The sequence below is a fragment of the Micropterus salmoides genome, unplaced genomic scaffold (genome assembly GCF_014851395.1).
Source record: "Micropterus salmoides isolate LMB-PRFRI ecotype aquatic unplaced genomic scaffold, ASM1485139v1 Ms_hic_scaffold_2, whole genome shotgun sequence".
Taxonomy (NCBI): Eukaryota; Metazoa; Chordata; class Actinopteri; order Centrarchiformes; family Centrarchidae; genus Micropterus; species Micropterus salmoides.
Window position 1 is genome coordinate 28,209,730 of NW_024041150.1, and position 21,669 is coordinate 28,231,398.

Consider the following 21,669-nt stretch of genomic DNA (forward strand, 5'->3'; position numbering starts at 1 on the left):
ATAAAGACTTTGTGTATTGATTGATTGTAACCTTGGTGGCCACCGACACCCGACATGTTCTGCGCTCAGTGATTCAGGAGGATCATCTGATCGTGTGGCGGTACAGCTATAGATTTTGCGAGGTTATTCAGTAAAGGACAATAAATCTATGAGTGTGTGTGGTCGGTTTTCAACCTCAAGGCGTCACTTTTTCACAGGCTGATTGGACTTTTAAAATATTTATGCTGCATGTGCGTGCAGCCCAGCCTATTAATAGTCTCAGCTAAACATAACACCATTTGTTTTACCACTGCCATCTCACACAGCTTTATGTCTCAACTGCAAACACTCATAGACATGAATTCATACACAGCTTCACTGACAAAGATGCATGCTGCTGCAGTCTGATCATGCAGACGTATTGATATTCTGGATGAGTGTGCAGGACCGCACACGCCCGATAAACTGCGTTCTCTCTCTGTGCCATCCACATTTGTCTGGGGAGATTTATTAATTAGAAACACTAGTAAGCAAACATGAATGCAAAATACATTCAAGCTGTTATCAATCTGCAAAACTGCAGGAACAGATTTATAAATGTGTAAAGCCTGATTTTGTTTGTTCAGTTAAAAGCTGCTCTGACTACTTTCTTCAGCAATTTTGATACAGTGGGCTCTGAGCAGAATAACACTTTACACCAATATGCTTCAAAAGAGTGCACTCACATACTGTTGTTATCAATCAGTCAGTGTTCACTTATTTTGCCCCCAGAGGGCCGTTGGTTGCACAGCAACGAAACGTGATTTTAGCAAAGTGCTTATAAAACATTCAAAGCAAGGAGAACAAACTACAGAGGTAAAAAGACTGATTAGTCAGTCTATAACAGACACATAAACATACCATAATATCATATAAACATAAAAATTTATAGATTGTTGGACCAGCCCATATCCAATTGAGTTTACACGGCGTAGGGATACAACCTGCCAAGAAAGAGAAGAGAAGAAGTCTTTCTCAAATGTAGTGACACAATTTTTGGACTCAGGAGATACAAAATTAAATGTGAAACCAACCCGTGGAAAACCTGCCTGAATTCTACATCCACGAATTAGTTTTCCAAAAGATAAATATTTTAAAGGGACGCTGGACAGTCAGACCTGATCGTAATACACTAGAGGATAATTAGACCCAATCCAAATGTGATTGACCTGAACAGACCCAGAAAGAGAAATTTATGGCATTAATGAGCTTCCATACTGCATCTACAGTTCTGTATAGATACCTAACTCTGCAGGGCACAGTGATGGTACAGTAAACGAAGACTACCGCCTCAGACATGACGAGCCCTGACTCTTATAAAATACGGCTTTGACAGATGTTGAGTCGATTTATGAAAGTACCAACCAAAGCGAAATGTGATGTCTGGTGTTCAGCAGATGTGATACTATCATGTGCGCTCAGTCCTACTTCCCTCTTTACCCCCCCCCCCCTTTACTGCAAGTACTCACCCAAACACGCACACAGACTCACATCCACATTGCATTACTGGAAATCATTCTTCATGCTCTTAAAATTATTATATATCTATATATAATATATAATTTTGTGAAACATTATATACTATATAGAACTTGATAAGTCAGCTTATTTGAGCCACTTTGGGTATAAAAAATAAACAGATGAACCCAAACATTTGATTTAATGTAAGTTAAGGTTACTCATTCTGTTATTACTCTGTTATTTATACTGTTAAATATTGTATTGTACCTGGTAACACATATTTATGGTTTAAGGAGACTACAAAAGTTACATCTGCAACTAATGTTAATCCAAAATCTTATATTATATAGCCCATGCATTATTAGACAAAAAAAGCTAGATTTAAATGTCTAATTAAAATGTTGATTTATTAAAACATTGTGCGCATAATGAGCATTGTGTTGCAGCATCAGAATGTTAAACCTACAGTATCTCACAAAAGTGAGTACACCCCTCACATTTTTGTAAATATTTTAATATCTTTTCATGTGACAACACTGAAGAAATGACACTTTGCTACAATGTAAAGTAGTGAGTTACAGCTTGTATAACAGTGTAAATTACCTTTCCCCTTGAAATAACACATCACACAGCCATTAATGTCTAAACCACTGGCAACAAAAGTGAGTTGCCAGCGGTTTAGACTGTTGCTCCCCAGTGCCGTCATGATAACGACCCCAAACACACCTCCAAGACACAAGACCACTGCCTTTTTAAAGAAGCTGAGGGTAAAGGTGATGACTGGCCAAGCATGTCTCCAGACCTAAACCCTATAGAGCATCTGTGGGGCATCCTCAAACAGAAGGTGGAGGAGCGCAAGGTCTCCGACATCCACCAGCTCCGTGATGTCGTCATGGAGGAGTGGAAGAGGACTCCAGTGGCAACCTGTGAGGCTCTAGTGAACTCCCAGCCCAAGATGGTTAAGGCAGTGCTGGAAAATAATGGTGGCCACACAAAATATTGACACTTTGGGCCCAATTTGGACATTTTCACTTAGGAGTGTACTACTTACAATGACGTCATGGGTGTACTCAGTTTTGAGAGATTCTGTACCAAGAAAGATGAAAAGTAAAGTCTTATGGTATTTGCACTTTATTTGTTCCGTATTTGTTTTGTTAATACTTCTGTACTCCAGTTTATTATTCTATTCTTCCATAATGCTGGAGGACTTGAAAGAGACACATTTATAATAATTGTCAGAATTGAAAGGCACCATCAATTATTATTTTTATTGCATTTGTGTGGTGAATGCCCAGATTTTGTCCCAGTGTCGCCCATCTAATAAGATTTCTGCTTTTAGATGTTTTATTACAGAAAGTGTATGAAACCATGACCACAATAGTCACACATTCTGTCATTGTGGTGTTTATGGATGGAATTATAGTGAGAACCAGTGAGCTAGCTGATCTACCTGATACAGTGAATGGAAGTGAAACAATATTAGTTATTACATTAGTTATCAAAAGGAGATCACATAGAATACCCTACATGTGTGTGATTTAGTTAAAGAGCGACTTCAGAGATGCAGTTGTTTGGGGGAACTGTTTTTCCCACTTTATCAGAAGTCAGAAACTAATAAAGGCATTAGGACAGACCTTTTTTATTGTATTTGGTGTAATGTGAAGTTACGTCAAACAGCAATATTAGGTTACCTTGGCCCAATTAGTGTTTAGGGGTCTAGGATCTAGGACATGAGTGAAACTAAGCAAAGTAAGTGGGGGTGAGGCCATTTCCCTAGCTTTAGCTGAGTGGAGGTCCTCAGTCTTTGAAAAACCCCTGATGTAGGTGAAGGATGTGATTACCTTTTCCTTTAATGGTTAAGCTTGATGGGAGTTGGTAGACGCTGCCCTCACAGATTTATATTAGTGCGCATCCTACCGGCCGCGCTGTATCATTGCACCCTCCACTCACTTGTAGTGTAGTGACCTCCAGCCGCCTGCAGAGGGCGGTGTAACACAGCTCTGCAGCGCTGATTGGGAAAAGAGCCACTTCAACAGTTAGTAACGGTAAGTGACCTTTTTATTCAGTTTTATACTCTTAGGAGACAGATATATATTTATAATAAAGTGTGAGGTTTCTAATTTGCAGCGTATTTTAGTCGCCGCCAGTTAAACAGGCTTTGTAGAGTTTAAGTCAGCCTGGCGCTGCTAATTATCTATGCTAATTAAACTATTAAATGCGGCGAAGGAGCTCGTTAAAAAGAGTGAAAGCTTTGTTGTTCCTTGTCTGCGGTGGCTCCACTTGGTTGTTAAGCGTTGTGAAACATTTCCAAATGATGACATTAGCCTGGAATACAATCAGAAAGCATTTCCCTTTCAGTTAAGTTACCCTGCAAAGGCTATTTCAGTTTTATCAGTTAACTAGCAGTCACTAAAAGCTAGAAACTGCTTCTCCTTAAAGTTATGTGGAAAACTGACAAACTGGCAGTTTTTCTTACCGTTTCCAAAGTAAAACAGGAACATTATTAACTAAATATATGTATAAAAAACATAGCCTGCTCTGAACAAAAATGTTGGACATTAGTAGGCCTATTAATAATACCCTTAAAGTAGACGTGTTGTATGTGTAGGCATGATACCAGGTAACAAACTCAAACAACAGTACTCTTCTTTTCACTTACACTGATGTAGAAAGGAAGACGGTGAACAGACCTTCACCAGGGCAAATGTTTAGTGAAAGGAGAACTCAAAACATCAAAACATGTAAGTTAGTGAGTTCACCTGTGCATATTGTTGCAAGTGCTCTTGGGAAATGTAGTCCACAAACGTTCGATCCCATGATCCATATACATAGAAAGCTCCACAGATGTGACAAAAAATAAGGAGCCCAAAACCCAAATATATTCAATTTAAAAGGTAGAAAAGAAGCAGATCCTCACATTTGAGAAGCTGAAAACAGACAATGTGTTGTTGCATTTGATACACGTCCTACAGAACATGTTCTGTTCACAGTAGCTACCCCCCAACCCTGTTTCAGTTATATGATCCCCATATTTAAAAATACTAACCTCAGCCTTTAATATTAATATTATTACCTGTGTGTGTGTGTGTGTGTGTGTGTGTGTGTGTGTGTGTAAATTTGTGTTTTCTTTTTTGTTGTTGTTCACTGACTTGTAAAGTGAAAGTTGTAAACTAACTTATTGTTTCCGCACTAATCAGAAGCAGTAAAAGAAAACTGAAATATTGTTGTTGAACTCGTCAAACAAACGCATCAATAAAACTCAACATAATACTCATTTACTTTAAATCCACTGGTTGCAGAGAGCCTAATGTGTGAATCTGGTTTAAAATCACAGAGAAAAGTATTTAACCTGACTTTAGATCAAACGGAGCAGTGAAGGAATGTTTTGGAAAGGCCGTCCTCCCGCTGTGCTTCAGCCTTTAGACCAGAATTGCTGAGAAATCAGAGGAATGTGTTGTCATCTGTAGCTACTGTATATGCTCCAGACCGCTGTCTACAGACTACAGACAGGTGAGGAGAGGGGAAATAAAAAGGTATTTATTTGACATTGTACTATCCTTGACCTTTGAGTATTTTGTGTTTTTACAGAGGAAGAAGAAAGAGAAGAAGAGTGTGTCAGAAGGCAGAAGTAAGTGTCTTAACAGCTCAGGTTCAGTGTCAGACCTCCTTGTGTTAAATTAACTGTTGTTTACAGTGTTATTCCTTTGTTGTTGTTGTTGTTTGTTTGTTCTACACATGTTTTACTGCTATGAAGTGGTATTTTCCAAGTAAATGCACCAACGTGAGCTTCAGTACTAAACTAAAACAGTGCTTTGTTCGCCAGCTGTTTTCGGGCCTCTGCAGAGTGCTATCAGAGCCGGTATAATAATGGATACAGATGTAATGCAACATCAGCAACATGTTTTAATCGTGATGGACTAGTATTTTATCTTGACATTGGCCAGATAATATTTCTGTCTAAGTTTGTGTGTGCGTGTATGTGTGTGACCAAGCATCCCCAGAGCGCTAACCACAGGAACAAAACTATTCTCATATTCAGTGACTTGTACTGTTATGTCCTGTTTCTTTTTTGTCTTCTTTGTTCTGAGCGTCTTTGCGTGGACTCTGTAAACGTAGCATGTGGAACTTTGCACACACCGGTTATCCTGTGTTTATGTGCTTCCCCACAGATCCTTAAAAAGTCTTCATTTTAGTTTTCCAAAAAAAAAAAGAGCCTTAAATTGTCTGGAATTTGGGAAAGGCGGACATTAAATTTGATCTACAGCAGACTGTCTGCTTATTTGTTCTGTCTTTTAGTATTTTGTTTATTTTTATATCTCTCAACAATGACTATTTCCACTGCTTTATTTGGATTTTAAATGGGTTAGACTCTCCTAAATAGGTGGCTGCACGCCTTGTTTTGCCTAACTGCACATTTTATCCCTGAGGAGGAAAGAGTTTCTGTTTTATGACTGGAGAGTTGAAGGAAAGGACGGAAGAAGAGTGAATTGTATTTATCATCTGTACGTGGTATTAAAAACGTCATAATTAAACCTGCTCTCAGATATCTTCTCAGAAGCTTTGTACAGTACACGTAGGACATACGCCCTCACATATTTTGCTCAAATATTGAGTCAGACCACCGCACAACCCCCCATCAACACATTCACAAGCCTCCTCTCAGCCCACCACCCCCGTCTCCCTTGGGACTCCTACGAAAGTCTGGTGAGGGGTCTCCACTGCCAAAAAGCAGGAAGTCACAGCTGTGCTTATCCCCCTTTCGGCATGTGTGAGAGAGAGGGAGTGTGTGTTGGTGTCTCTATCTACATCTGTGTGTAGATCTGGGTGTGTGTGTGTGTTTGAGTCTCTATATGTCTGTGTCTCAGTCACTTTATCTGGCCAGTATGACGCTACTTTCTATTCCCACCTCCTTGGTGCAGAAGTTTCCAGTGCCGTTAAATGAAAGCCTGGCTTATACAGCCTAATAAACACTCTGTGTGCCTGAGCTGTGTGTCATTGTGGCTAATAGTGCAAGACTGACTGCTCTGCTGAAAACACACACACACACCCTCTGTCAACTTTCTGTCACCTCCTCTTGCTTCTTCATTTCATCACTTTCTCATTCGTATTGCCCTTTTCTTATCTGTTTGGTTTGTTTCTCTCTATATTGCCAAAAGTATGTAGACACCCCTGCTCACAAGCGTTTGTGTTGTTTGGGTCTGGGGCTGTAATTTTGTGGTTTGGGCCAGACCTCTTAGATGTGATTAGAGCTGTAACAAGTTAATCGTTTAGTCAATTGTCAGAAAATTAATTGATTCATCATTTAATTCATTTTTCTTTTAAAAGATATTTTTTAGCCTTTATTTTGAAAGGACAGTGGATAGAGTGAGGAAGGAGGGAGAGAGGAAGGGGCCAACAGGTCGGATTCGAACCTGGGCCGCTGCACATGGGTCGCACTAACCGCACCCCGCATTTAATTCATTTTTCAAGCAAAAACGTCTAATTCTTTAGGTTCCAGCTACTCATTTGGGAGGATTTGCTGTTTTTTTCTGTCTTATGTGATTGTACATTGAATTTCTTTGAGGTTTTGACTGTTTAGTGGACAAAACAAGAGATTTGGAGACACCAAATCTGGGCCGTGAGATATTTTTCATATACCCAAATGCTTGATTGAGAAAATAATTGGGAGACTAATCAATAATGAAAGGAATCCTTAGTTGCAGCCCTAGTTAAAGGGATCAAGGGACATTTTTATGCTACAGCGGAGAGGGAATTTTTAGACAACAGTATTCTTCAAACTTTGTGGCAGCTTTCCTGTTTCAGCATGACATGTCCCCCGTGCGCAAAGCAATGTTTATAAAGAAAGGATTGTGAGTTTAGTGTGGAAGAATACGACTGGCCTGCACAGAGCGCTAACCTCAGCCCCAGACAACACCTTTCAGATGAACCTGGACGCTGACTGCGAGTCTTACCTCAGCGCCCGACCTCAATGATGCTCTTGTGGCTCAATGGGAGCAGAATGATGGAGGCTGTTGTAGCAGCAGATTAATGCTCATGCTTTCTCCCATCATATACCGTTTGGCTGTCCTCATACTTTTGGCCACAAAGTATATTTCTCACCTTCTTTCTCTCATTTTCTACTTTACTATATTCAGTTCCTTGTCCTGTTCTGTCTCCATATGCCCTGACTCTTTCTTCTTCATGAGCCTCTGCAGCTCCTTGTGAAGCCAGCTCTTTGTTGTAAATTTCAGGCCTTTAGTTTAATAGGCGCAGTGTGCCTCTGTAACACCGACTGCGTTTGTTTTGGTTACAGATAAAATCACTGAAGGAAAACACGACAGCAGAGGGAGAGAGCCGGAGAAAGAGGGAGAGGCTGTAAGAAACCGAAGAGATGTAGAAAAACCATGCAGTGAGAGAGTGCGTATGAATCCCTGTGGTGCAGGAGGAAATAGACAAATCCAAAGAGTGAAAAAGGCAGTTCTTTCCTCCTCCTTTTTGATTTCTTGAACAAGATACACAGAGAGAAAAAGAGGGGAGGAAGGAGAGGAAATGATAGCTACTGAAAGAGTGATGATTTGACAAAGCACGTATCCAGAGCAGACTTAACTGCTTCTAACTCTGAATCACAGATTGAGATTTCAGTCCTTCCTCCTGCCAAACTCTGCATCTGTCTGATATTACTTCTTAAATCTTGTCTGAGATTTTTATCTGACTTTTTTTTTTTTTTTTAAGATTTTTATCTTTTTCTCCTCTCCTCCCTTCATCCCAACCTTTCATTCTCACTTTGTTTGATCTAATGCTGATAAGTACGGAGTTGATCTCAGTGCCTGTTGCTGATGGGATTTTTTTTATGGAGAGGGGGTTGACAAGTTGACAGGCAAGGCACTGCATTGACATCGAGCCTCACTCCACTGTCAGGACAAGAGAGATAGACAGAGAGGGGGGGTGGGTGTAGGGGAGAGGGTGAGAGACACAGAAAGAGATAGGGAGAGAGGGGGAGGTGAGAGAAAAGGAGGAGGAGAGATGAAGGAGGAAAAAAATGACTTCACGGCCACGACTGGACAGCCCCCTTTTTTCCCTTCAGCCTCTCTCTGTCTCTCAACTTTTTGCCGCCGCCTCCTCCTCCTCCTCCTCTGTGTGTGTTTTTTTAAATGATTTGGGGAGAAAAGGGGAACAAGCATTCGGAGCTTGGCTGACGGTGCAGGCAGGAGCGTCACATAGGCAAACAGGAGCCTGAGGGGCAGCGCACTGGGACAGAAGAGGACTGAAGGCTTGGATCTGATGCACCAACTAAAAGATTGACTGACTGACAGACAGAAGAGGCAGGAAGCAGGAGAGAGAAAGGACCTGAAGATTTGTACAGACTCTTAACAAGCTTTAAACAATACATTTACACGTACAGACTGTATAAAAAGCAAGGGAAAACCCAGATAGACTGATTTATTTTTGTAGAAAGAAAAGACAGATACATTGTGAGCAAGCCTAAACATTTTTCCAGTCAGGACCGGAGTTTTCTTCCACTGGAGACAGAGAGAGCGAGAGAGAGAGGCTGGTGGACAGAGCTACACTTTGAACGAGAAGAGAAGAATACTCCTCTCCATGCAGCAATGCTTTTGAGGAACTCTGCAGAGAACTGCTGCTGTCTGCTATGTTCCTGGATGCTGACGCAGGCTTAGGACACATTTATCTTCACTGAATTCCTCTTGAGGATCCACTTTGTCTTTTTTTGTGTCTCTACAAAGTCCTTCTTCAGCACAGGTGGTATGCTGACTGACGCTATGTTTTCTCAAAGGTACTCTTTAACACCATCATGGACTTCCTGCCTTTTAGTCTTGTGCATCCTGGATGTATGGACCATAGCCTGGCCGGCTGGCCAACACTCCCGACCTCAGCTGCAGTCCAGCCGGTCCAGGCAGATGTCACAGCTACACTCCTCCTCGTCAGCCAGCAACCTGTCAGAGAGCGCTGAGAGCAAAGTGGAGCGCCTTGGCCAGGCGTTCAAACGAAATGTCCGTGAGCTACGTGAGAAAAGCTCCTGCTTGGACCTGGTCTTCCTGGTGGACGAGTCGTCAAGTGTGGGGGCCAATAACTTCCAGAGCGAGCTGAGGTTCGTACGCAAGATGCTGTCCGACTTTCCTGTTGCTCCAGAGGACACACGGGTGGCGTTGGTCACCTTCTCATCCAAGACCCATGTAGTTACGAGGGTGGACCACATCTCAGCGCCAAAGTCCCACCAGCACAAGTGTTCCCTGTTCAACCAGGAGATCCCGGCCATCAACTACAGAGGAGGGGGCACCTACACCAAAGGAGCCTTCCAGAGGGCAGCGGTGAGTCAGACTAAAATAAATTAACATATGTCAGTGAGGCATGTATGTCAGTCTGTGTGCCTTTTTATTTTTATATTTTCTTAGTTTTTTTCTCATTTCCTTTGAACCTGAGTTTGATATTCAGAAACATTAGCTGTACGGATGACTGCACAGTATCTGTATGTGTATCAGTTAGTCTGCTGCGTATGCAGGGAATGATTGCTGCTTAGTACGGTTGATGTTAATGAATTCCTGAGCAGCCTTGCTGTTGCTCCTGCTTCCTCTAAATTACACACCAGCAGATAGTGAGGGGAAGCCGCCTGCCGGCTAATTGTTCAGGAGATTCCAGTGATAAAAATACCATTAAGAGTGAGTGCACACTTGCACAGACACACACACATGCCCGTACATACTCAGACATTAACTGTATGCATGTAACACTGAACAATGCTGAGAAGTAGGTTTGGAGGTTTGAAGATGCACGTCAAGTCAAATTGAGAATGTGTAGTTGGTCTGTGAGGCGTGGGCAGTGCGTCGGAGATGAATACGTATTGCTTCAATGTTACTGATAAGGTCTTTCCAAAACTCCTTTTACCTAATTTCAGTTTTGCCCCCCTAAAGAGAAGCTAACTGGCTGTAATTTGTTGCAGAGGCGGGGATTTGAGGGTTACGTGGGATTACAAGGGGTCAAAATGTTAGCTTGTTTATGGTTTGTTGATTTGAGCTGCATGACACCCAGCCGTGCGCACACCATGGCGCACACACACTGGATCACACACATGCATCGAGGACATATGGCACAGTTCATCTGTCAAGTCCAAACAGCCCAGCTGTAAAAGCTGTGTTGGTGGTATAGGGGTTGGTCCTGTATAAACACACACACACCTCAGATCAGCTCATCCCTCAGATCTGCCTTCAGTTAGGAGTTCTGTGAGGCACTGTGCGTTATTTGAAATACACACGGGACAAAGTTCAGTAGCTTTTTGGGTCTACAAACTTGGTTTGTAATACTGCAGCCTGTTGCTAAGCTACTGTCTGTGGTCTACATCCACACAGATGGAAGGACAAATGGGATCATGGCTTGTTGACAAAAGTACAAATTTCAATCTCTTACCTTTACCTGTTTGTCATTTAGTGACTCGCTGCAGCATCAGCTCTGAAAAGTTGTGATTAAAAACTACATCCAGTGATCATCATAAGGCAAATAACCACCTGTTTTAACAATGTTACACTGAGAAAATTATCACCTTAAAACATACTGTATACTAACAGCACAAACTTTCCATGAATGCTCAGAAGATCATAAAAAATCACGTCAGCCTAGTTTTACAGACACAAAGAGTAGGTGAGCTGAGTTTTGGCAGGTTTACCCTTCAATCCATCCCAGTTTATAGCTAATAGCCTTGGACCGCAGCCTCCGGCTTAGCGCTGAAAGCTTGGCCCTCAGGAGAGGTTTTCAGCTCACCCTCCTTAGCTAAGTGCTGATAAGGAGACCGCTGGCTGCATCCCAGCTGCTAAAGACCACAACAATACCAAGAAAAGGCTTTCTGGGGGAACTTTAGTGCCTTATCATTATTCACAAACACTCAGAATGTTTTGGGTGATTTATCAAGTGATGTAGTAGTCTAAATCAACCAAAGATGGCTTTAGAAAAAAAAAAAGCAAGGCGTACTGCTGCTCAGGCTCTGAAGCTGGCTTCCAAACATTGTTGTTGATTCAAAGTCTAATTAAAATAAAATATTAAATTAAATTCTGTAATTCACCTATGATGGCATGTGCATGGTGAGAGTCCGTAGGCCAGCGTGAGCCCTGTATGAGTAATGGGAGATCTACTTGCAGCCTACACAGAGCTGAGTTTTTTTGGAAAGATAGATGAGTCTACCAGATATAGACCGAGACGCAGCAGATCAACTGGTGCTCCTGAAGCCGCCCTACACCTGATAGATTCAGTCTGACGTTTACTGTCTTCACATGATCGAGCAAGTGATGTAAAAACAAAACAGGCCGCCTGTAATTTATCACCTGATCTCTGGGTTATTTTATCGTCTAAATCTGACTGGAAAGAGAAAAAAGGAGCGTTTGTCGTCTCTTTCCATTAGCTGCATAAAGGATGGGTCTGCTAACACTAATCTACGAGGCACATATCCGCCTGTCATCGTGTACCGACTGAACTGTACAGAAACCGTCTCAGTGTGTGAGTGTGTTGAATTGGGAATTTTGCGGTGTGTGTGTGTGTGTGTGTGTCTACATGATGTGTGTGAACGCAGGTTAGAAAGAAAGAGAGACAGTGAAAGTCAGAGAGAGAGAGAGAGGATAATTGCAGTGTAATAATAATAATGCCATATTTTATTCCCTTGGCTGGTCTTGGCTGTTCTAAGTGCTGCAGAAAGCTGGGATCCATTAAGAGAGACATTTTTCCACCAGCCGTGCATGTAGAGACAGGGCTCTCCTCCAACCCTCTTCATCTCTGTCTTTCTGCTGTCTGTCTGTCTGTCTGCTGCCTCTCTTTTCACCCAATACATCATACAGTCTGTCAAAAGCATCAATTTACGTAGGTTTCAAAATGATTTCTGATTCAGGAGGTTTTTCAATTAGTGTAGGCAATTATTGTAGTTCCTGTTTAACTAGTATATGCAGTAAATGTGTAAATGTACACTTGAGAATATACTGAGCGAGTAAGTAGTGTTTATATCTCTATTGTGAGTAAAATTTGCTAATATAGGCCCATAGTCATTTTCTAGCGCTCTTATGGCGTCATATGCGTCAACAAACTAGGCTGTACGATGTGTCGTCTGACCACATCTAAAGGCAAACGTGTTTATAGCTGCTCTGCGCAGCCAGGCTCTATCTGTCAGAGGTGAGATGATGCTATTAATTGTAGAAATTAGAATAAGGGCCCACACTTGCCCTGAAGGCATTCATGGCTTTGCACTCGAGAGTATTCGTGAAATGTTATGAAAGAACGACAAGAAAGAACTTGAGGGAGAAGTTCAGATCCTGCATACTTTTCGCACCCCCGGATACCTGGCCAATAGCTGCGTAAAGTGTTAGTCAGACGCAGCCCCCTAGATTCCACTTGTAAAGAGGGTTTCAGACACTATTGTTTGGAGCATGCTTAGGGTTGGGTATCATTCGAAATTCGGTGCAGAAACGAACACTCCAAGGTCCCTTCTCTCTCTTTAACTGATATAAACCAGGACATCATTCTGTGTCTGTGTTTGATGTAGTGAGTAGTAGAGTAAATGACAGTAGATGTCGTACAATATGAATTTATTAAGGGTGCAGCACTTCACAGGGGTTCTGTCTCTCCTCAACCTCGCGTCAGACATGATAACATGGTTGTTGATGATATCACTGACCGCGCTGAAGTTTTCCAGCACTTTCACGGCCCTGATTGATGACTTTCAGTAAACATTTTCAGGCCCCTGAGGAACTTCTGCCCCTGATACAGAAGTAGTTCACATCACCTTCTCCAAACTGAATCATATTCCTTCTCTTCATTTCCTGCTTACTATAATTGCCCTTTTTAGGTCTTATTTAATTCATTTTCCATGCATTTGCCTTTTACATGACCGAATATCCTCAAGGCTATATAGCTCATAGCCTTTCGTTTAATTCTATTGGTTGTTAGTAATCTTGTTGATCCAGGAATTATGGCTTTTTCCATTGTTGCGTTTATTATAGCTTGCTTTGGATACGAGTGTCTGCAAAAAAAAATACAGTGAGAGCAATGACTGCATCTGTAATAGCCAGTTAAAAATCACTTGTTTTTTTGTTTCATCATTTGTCTTCATCCTGAAGATTCGCCTCTGGGTTGCCATGTGTTGCCAGATAAAACTCACTCTTGCTCTCTGCAGGCGAAGAAACACGGGCGCTAGACTGGACTTGGCAACTTCACTGTGTCCGTCTGCCCTCAATGTTGCGTAAGACAAAGACAGATGGGCAGTGTGTGAAGAGAGATGTTGAGAGAAAAGGAGTGGAAGAATGAGAGGAAAAAGTAGAAGAAAGAGAGGGAAAAAGCCCTGGGTCGAGGAATTGATAGAAAGAATGTGGCTCTTTCTGGTGGTGATTCACAGTAATGTTTTTACCTGACTCTTGGTCAGGCTCTGTACGAATCTGGGTCAAAACAGACCTTAGAGTAGTTTTCTAGTGTTAGCCACTTGAGCTTTCTGCTCAGCCAGTGTGTTTCTGGGACTGAAATCTGTATAAGTTGGACTAGCAGAGGGGCTTATTTTCCTCTGCTTCTACAGTGCAAAGTTCCAGTGACTCCTAATGTGCCCAATGTACAAGGAAAACACAAATTCAAACACACACAGTTTATGGACATGTCTTTACGTGGTTGTCATCATTTTATTCAGAGAGGTTACATTATATAGAGGTTTCATTATAGACTGTACTGGAGTATGTCACATGTCATTTGTAGACATTGTGCTTGTGTCGTCAACACAAAGCTCTAGACTTGTAAATCGAATCCAAATCACACAAACTCTTTTTTTTTCCTACACGATTTTGGTCCTGAAAACATCCCCATTCCAACAGCCCAGTCTGAAAACTGCTTAGTTTTCATTTTGAATTCAGACAGAGCGTCTCGTCGACATCCAAACCTTGTAAACAAGTTTAATTTTAATAGTCATTGTAGATATAAAATGAAGCATAATGCAACAAGTCCTACTTCTCACCTCATTATTCAGACACACATTTTGCTTGATAGTTTAGGAAAAATGTGACAGGTTGTCGAGTATATCAGCCACATTTTTCTAGTTAGACAACTTGAATCAAAGCCCGCATTTGTCCGCTAAAGCCTACAAATAGTCAAAGTAGTAAAGCTCTACTTTAGTTGATGCTTTACTTCATTTAGCGAAACAAATATTGAGGGCTGGGTTTGTGAGGCCGTATGAGTCAACGCCATTTCTCCTCCCGTTTTTATGTCTTTCCATCATGCTCTCCGCCAGAGCCGCAGACTTCCACCTCAGAGAGTCGAGCAGAAGAACTTCACCGCTGTCAGCTTTGATGCATTACAGTCAAAATATGCAGTATTGTTATTCAAAACATTGTCTATTAGATTAAATGAGGCTTGTGTAAGTTGCTTATGTTTGGCCTGTGAAGATGTACTGTACTTTTTGGCTTGTCTGAAGTGCACACCCTCGCAGGCAAACACATTTATATTTGATGTTAATGTTTTGGAGTCTGAGCCTTTGCCTGAATTTCTTAATAACCGGTAATGAGCTGTAGATTGCAGCAAGTTCAGGTGGGAAATGAACACCATCCGTCTGAATGCTGGAAAATGTTGTCTACGCCGGGGCCTTTTCATTTCTAGAAAACACATTTGCTCAGTGGAGCATTTTTTATTCTCTTGGCTGAGTCACAAGGCAAATTTTAAACAAGCCAGTGATTACTCACCAGCACTAAGTTCAAGCTAAACTCTCACTGTGAGAAGTTGAGAAGTGACACTGTATAGAGATAACACGCAGACAAGAAGGGGAGCTACTTTTTCATTCAATGAAAAAACAAAGACGACTACAGTTTCAGCGAAAGAGCTGATGTAAACAAATTTCCCGTTACAACAAATGAAAGCAAGGTGCACCTCTTTGATCTGGCCCCCAAGGCTGGACCCAGCCGTGATAAGATGATAAGAAAAGTCTCTGTTTCCTGTCTGTGAAGCTGCCACATCCCACCATCTCACCCTTAATCATTTCCTCCCCCTCAGTCCGTCTGCTTCTTCCTCCTCCTCAGTATCACAGGGTCTCCTGCAGACTTGGATGAGACAGAAGGATGGAGCAGACAGGCCGCCTCACCTACCAGCCAGAGCAGCCCTGATAAGACTGAGGCCAGACAGGAACGTCCACAGACACCAGACACCAGACATTTCAGAGTCAGGTCCTTACCATTACTGTATATAGCACCTTCTGTGAATCTGTGAAATGATTAATCAGGACGGTGGATGGAGGCCTTAAAATAACACAGATTGCTATTTGTGGTGGGATGCGCAGTACTGTTTCTGTCATTACTTTTACTGACATTCACTTGAGTAGAAGGAACATTATCCCAGCTCTTTACCTTAATGTCTCACTAGCAGAGTATGAAGAGTGTTTTCAACTATACTGATTGGAAATTGGAAGCTTGAACTTTTCTTTATAAAAACCAGCGTAACAATCAATTTGTGTACCCTTAAAACAATGTGAAGTCTGCATGTGACACCATGTCAAAAATACTATATATATTGACCTTTTTCCTTTCCAGTTGCTCAGTTTTAGTCATTTTAGAAACCTGAAGCGATTAAAAAATCCAGAGTTTTACAAGAAAAACCAACAATTATGGAAAAGTAAAAATACTTTTGTGTAGCATTAGAGGTTTTTTTTCCCCCACGTAACCATTCGGATTCATCTTGTGACTCATCTGAGGAGTCCTGATCCCCCCAGGTTTCTTCTTCCTTACTCACACAACTCTGCTTCTTGTATTTGTATTTCTTCTAACTGTTTCATAAAGTTGCAGTTATATTATGACAGAAAGCAGGTGCTACCTGAGAGTCCCATAATTTTGGTCAGGTTTTTCGGTCAACATAGTTGATGATGTATTTCATATATAAATATGTTGTTCAGATACCGTGATATAACTCCTGACTTCAATAGTGGCCCATAACATACTTTTCTCTCATGGCCTGAAATAATATTGTAATAGGAGTGACTTTTTTTTAACTCAATTTAATCTAATTTTGAAGTAGTGCACTCACTACACACACACACACACACACACACACACACACACACCCTTTACTGGGTGCTTACCTAGCAGGTATGCTCAGGGTGTAGTTGGAAAGTTATTCAGACAGTGTCACGGTGATCGAGACTATAGACTCAACAGGTCTCTGTGTGCTTTCGTGTGTGTGTGTGTGTGTACGTGAGTGTATGTTTTGGGTTCAGGAGGAAGAAATGCTTTAGTCTCGGGTTCCGCTCCTCTGGGCCTCTTCATACTGAATCATTCTGACAGAAGTATTCTCCGTTCTCCTCTTTCATAACTTTGTCCATCAACCTCAAATATGCTCTACCGAGGTCTTTTGAGGTATTTCCCTCACAACATGCTGTGACAGAGCTGTATTTTGTCAATATTGTCATCATTAATACCTCTGTCTGGAGGAGAAGAAACTGTGGGCTTTGAAGTGATTTTTTATTTTCCTTCAGTTGACTACTCAAGCCAAAATATCTTGATTAAATCATTTTCCAAGCTGTTCCAAATGTAAAGATGTGCAGCTTTTCTTTGTGTATTATGATAGTAAATTAAATATCTTTAAGTTTAAGACGATAGCCAATTAATCGAGAAACTAATCGGCAGATTAATAGATGATGAAATAAGTTGTTAATAAAAGAGATAGAGGATTGGACTTCTATTCGGCAATTCTCCAGAAGCATGACTGCAAATGAATGAATTTTTGCTCTGTCACGGCAGGACCTGTAATCAAGCAACTGTTTGCTAACAAGTTCGTCATATCAACTTAAAAGGTGATGATATGTAACTTGTTTCCGCTCTCCCCAAGTAGCCCAAAAATATATATAATTATTATTATTATTGCAGGTTTAAAGATAAATGCTTGCGTAGCTAACCATCCAGGCTGTCCTATACAGGGGTTAAACTACGCTATGTGTTACTGTGTCTAATTGTATAGATAATATTTACCTTTGTTACTTAATGATGTGCACTCCTGTTCCTTCTCACACTCTGCTCACCCCTGCCCTCCTCTCTGTAATGGATACTGAATATTTTCCAGAAACAGATGCCTACTTTGCGACCTCTGAATGTCTAGAAGGACCCCGAGGCCTCCTCATTCACCATTATCTCAGACAAACACAGACACACAACGTGACACGCAAGCTGGCCTGATGTAACTGACCTCTGATAAAAAGAAAGCCTGAATGCTTCCTGAATATATTTCTGACCTGTTTCCATCAGATTATCAAAAAAGTTTTTTGTACAGAGCAGAGAATAATTGTATTCATGACGACATGGACAACTGACTCCTCTGTTCTCCAGCAGCTGTCACCATGTATTGATAACTTAGGACCCTTTGAATTCCATTACTGTCAGATATCTGTGGAGAAGTGTTGACAGACAGCCAGGTATGGCAGAGATATGCAGGCTGAAAGGTCAGCAGAGTTCAGTGGTCATTGACACAGGTCCTTCTGCAGCTCACTGTTGTGCAGAAAGGCCCACGAGAAGCTAAAGGTGGTCCAAATATGTGCAAGCTGTCAGAAAACTGGGTGCTTACAAAGATCTAATTCAAACAGCCCCAGCCACTAGGAATGTTGCAGTCTCTTATCTTTTCAGTTAGACACAGCGTATCTATCAGGGAAGTAATACATAAGTAAGTAACAAGTATGTGTTTTTGAAAATGCATATTATGTCTGTATGTGCCATTTCGTCAACCCAGAGCTTAAGTCGTGCTGATCTCTAAACCACAGTTTGCTTAAATTGTTTTGTTCTCAACCATTTTATAATAGATTTTCCAAACTCTGGATATCACATTTGGAACAAAACTCTTCAATTTGACACAGCAGAGACTTTTCTTTGTAGGCCAATCCAAGGTCACTGGTTTCCTCCAACAACTCTCCAAGCATCCTGGTCCCATCTGTATTCACTACAGCAACCGTGGACTTGGCAGTGTAAGACCAGACTACATCCTTCAACTGCCTTCTTTATCCTTCCTCATCATCATTACATCTTTTTGTAGATCAGCAATCTTACCCCGTCAGGAACCCCAACACAAATTTAGGAAAACCCCAAGATCAGGTTTTACATCCATTTCATTGCTAAGAAAAGTCACAGTGTTGATTTGTCAGAGGGAATGGTTTGGAAAACAAGCTGGTAGGATTAGGTTTCACACAATACCAACAAATTTTTACCAGTGTAGTCTTTGGGTGATGGATGAAATACAGTTGGGAATTGAGTGGGGGCGTAACTAAGTGTGAAAATCCCATGTTTAGACAAACCGATGCATGCCGGGTGGATCGTGAAGCAGCTGGCAGTCGTTGGTGGCTTTGAAATTGAGGGAGATTATCTGAATCTGAAGGGACGCATCTCTGCATCTGTAGGTCGTCTGCATGTTTGTAGAAAATGTAGCCATCTTGAAAAGTTTTGTATCGTCTGTTTGGAATTGTAAAGTGAAAAAAGCCCAGAATCACTCTTTGTTCAGTTATTCTAGACATTGCTGAAAGGTTGTAAATTACTGCAGTTATTGCTTTTAAGGTATTTGGCTTCTGCAAAAGCTGCTGAGTTTGTAGTCGCTGTCTTTCCGGCTGCTGTTTGCATCACACTGTCTGCTTTTCACTGTCTCAGTTTTCCTCAGTGGGTGATCTGTCCATCTGTCTCTCTTTCATTTCTGCTGTTTTTCTCCGCTTCTTTCTCTGCGTCAAGCCTAATTGTCCTGCCTTGAGGGTATGCGGCAGCGTTTTTTAGTCGACGTCAGTGTATACAGTATGTGCTGGTTTGGATGCTGGGACTGTCCCACTTGGCCTTGGCCTTAAGCTGCTGCGGTCAAATAACCATCGACTCCAGTTAGAGAAAGAATTAGAGAATAAAAATGAGGTGATTGAGGCCAGTGGAAACAACACGGAGTGAGTGAGTGAGTGAGTGAGTGAGTGAGTGAGTGTGTGTGCGTGCGTGCGTGCGTGTGTGCGTGTGTGCGTGCGTGCGTGCGTGCGTGTGTGATACCACTTTGATTCCGATGCGTAAAGTCAGGGCTTTGTCCAGCTACTTATCCAGTACCAGTTGGGTTTCTGTATTCCCCACAGCTGATTGGATTTTTTCAAAGGATAAAAAACACAACTCTTCAGCATGTCTATGATCCTTGTGCTGTTGTCTGCCTGTATATCTAAACCAGAGAAACAACAGTTTATTTGTTTGCTTGAAGATGAAAAAAACACCCAGATACTTCACTTTCACCACAACCCGTCACCGGGACAATCACTCAGTGGAAATACCTGTGGCTCTGCGGTTGTGGATACTTATCAGAGTCACTCTGTGACATCTTTTAGTGTCTTCACTGCACGCAAGAAAGTGGGATTTACACTATGAATGAATGTGTAAAAAATGTTTTTTCTAGCAGCATTTCTCATTCTTGTTCTCTTGTTTTCTCCTGGTACATGCATCAGGAGTCAGATACTTTGCCAGAGGGGATATTACCACACACCACATTGTCTTTCAACCCAGCCTCAGAAGAAATTATTCTCTTGCTACTTGCAACACTTAAGTCACAGTTATCTTGTGCACCATTTTTTTCACTCCTTTTAGAAATATGAGAAATTGGAAGGAGCTCAGCGCAGGAGACTGGAGAGAGCAATCTTTACATTTCCCGGCTCTGTAAAACACAGATGCCAGTAAATCCCCTCAGTGGACACAAAGGTAATTTCAGACCTTTCCGCATCAGGCTTATGCATCCGTTACTGTGTCCTTTTTTGCATGTTACCCCTACAGTTCAATGTTCCCCAAAGATGAGGTATTAAGTTTTAATGACTGCAGTGTGGAGGAGCGTAAGCCGTCCTGGTCCTGCCATAAAAATCTGATCTGCAAAGTGGGGAGTCTCCTGGAGCTGCTGTTAGCTTATAAAGGCAGATTTCACCATTTCAGCCCTTGCTGTTTACACCCAAACTCATAATAAGTTATATTGTAGTGCGTGTCATGTCATTTTCGGCTTATTTTTCCTTAACCAATCAGTGGTGGCTGAACAGTATCTGTCCTGTCAACATCACTTTCCGTTGACACAGAAGCTGCAGTAGCAGATGCTTGGAGCAGTTATTGTTGGTCATGCTGACCAAAGAAATATGTCACACTTCAAAGAGAGATGCATCGGTTTATCCATTCTTATCATCATTTTTGTCTGGATCAGAATTGTGGCTCTGGTACCAGGTGTTGACATTCCCATTCTCAATCCCACCTACAGAGCTCTGATTGGATGTTTGTCTAATTGCATGAAAAGCCGTCAGTGTCCACAGCATGATATACCTATTTTAATCCATGAAAAAAGTGTGGATGAAGATTCAGGTGGAGACACAAACGTGCGTTTCTCTCTGTTACACCTTTTTCACAACGCACATTTCGACTTGTCAAAGCAGGAAAATCACAGGTAACTAATAAGATTAATGATTGCTCAACTTCACTGAGGTAAACCTTTTGAGCCAGCATGCACAAAACCAGGGACTGGACCTCCTAACTGTATCTGGATCTGTGCCCTTCCTGTTAAATGTCTTACTATCTGCTGTGAAAATGTACATGATGCATAGACTGAGTTAATACTTCTTTGTCTTATGATTACATCACTTGCATAGCCTGTTTAATTACATCTAATTTGTATTTTAGTTTACGTGACCTTAACAAGAATAGCTTAAAATTAGCTTCACTGCTGAATACAGTGAATCTTACACTCTTTGGTCAGTCAGATGCACACACCAACACACTTTCCTACACGCATCATGCTCACTCTCTTCAACTCACACTCTGTTCTTTCCACTGTGTATTCACACACACACACCTATACACAGATTCCCTCTTACTTAAAATACTGCTCAGCAATTGATAGGTGCTGCTGACGCCAGCCTTGTGGAGCTCTATGTGAGTGTGTGAGAGTGATAAATGAAAGGCGGGTGGGGTGGGTGATGAGGTACGCTATGAAATGTGCGATTCAGAGAAGAGTGGTAAGCAGACTTTGAGGGTTAATACTCAGGGTCAGGTTAATAGGTCAGGGAGGCGTCAGCGAGGACAGGAACTGACTGTCAGCAGCTTTAGTGTCGTGTCGTGTGAGGTAAATGCCGTGATCAACTATGAATATCATTAGAAAACAGGGGTTTCTTGATGTCACTGGAAAAAGTGTGTTTTCACTAGGCCCCCATGCTGTGGAAACCATGTTCTTTTAAAAGCA

The 21,669-nt window shown here is 41.6% G+C and overlaps 1 protein-coding gene and 1 long non-coding RNA gene across 3 annotated transcripts in view; one reads left to right on the plus strand and one right to left on the minus strand.

The window, feature by feature from the left end:
- Positions 1-330: 330 nt before the first annotated feature.
- Positions 331-4,542, minus strand: LOC119912579. The gene is made up of 3 exons (XR_005446189.1): positions 4,139-4,542; positions 3,321-3,487; positions 331-962 (listed from the first exon to the last, which is right to left on the minus strand). It is a non-coding gene; the product is annotated as an uncharacterized LOC119912579 (long non-coding RNA).
- Positions 4,543-7,782: 3,240 nt separating this feature from the next.
- Positions 7,783-21,669, plus strand: part of svep1 (sushi, von Willebrand factor type A, EGF and pentraxin domain containing 1) — a 90,877-nt gene continuing 76,990 nt past the window's right edge. The window contains exon 1 of one of the 2 annotated variants that reach the window (XM_038730701.1): positions 7,783-9,785. In XM_038730701.1, coding sequence (XP_038586629.1) covers positions 9,222-9,785 — 564 coding nt within the window. In that variant the 5' untranslated portion in view covers positions 7,783-9,221. The remainder of the gene's footprint in view (positions 9,786-21,669) is intronic. The other variant, XM_038730700.1, reaches the window with a different exon arrangement.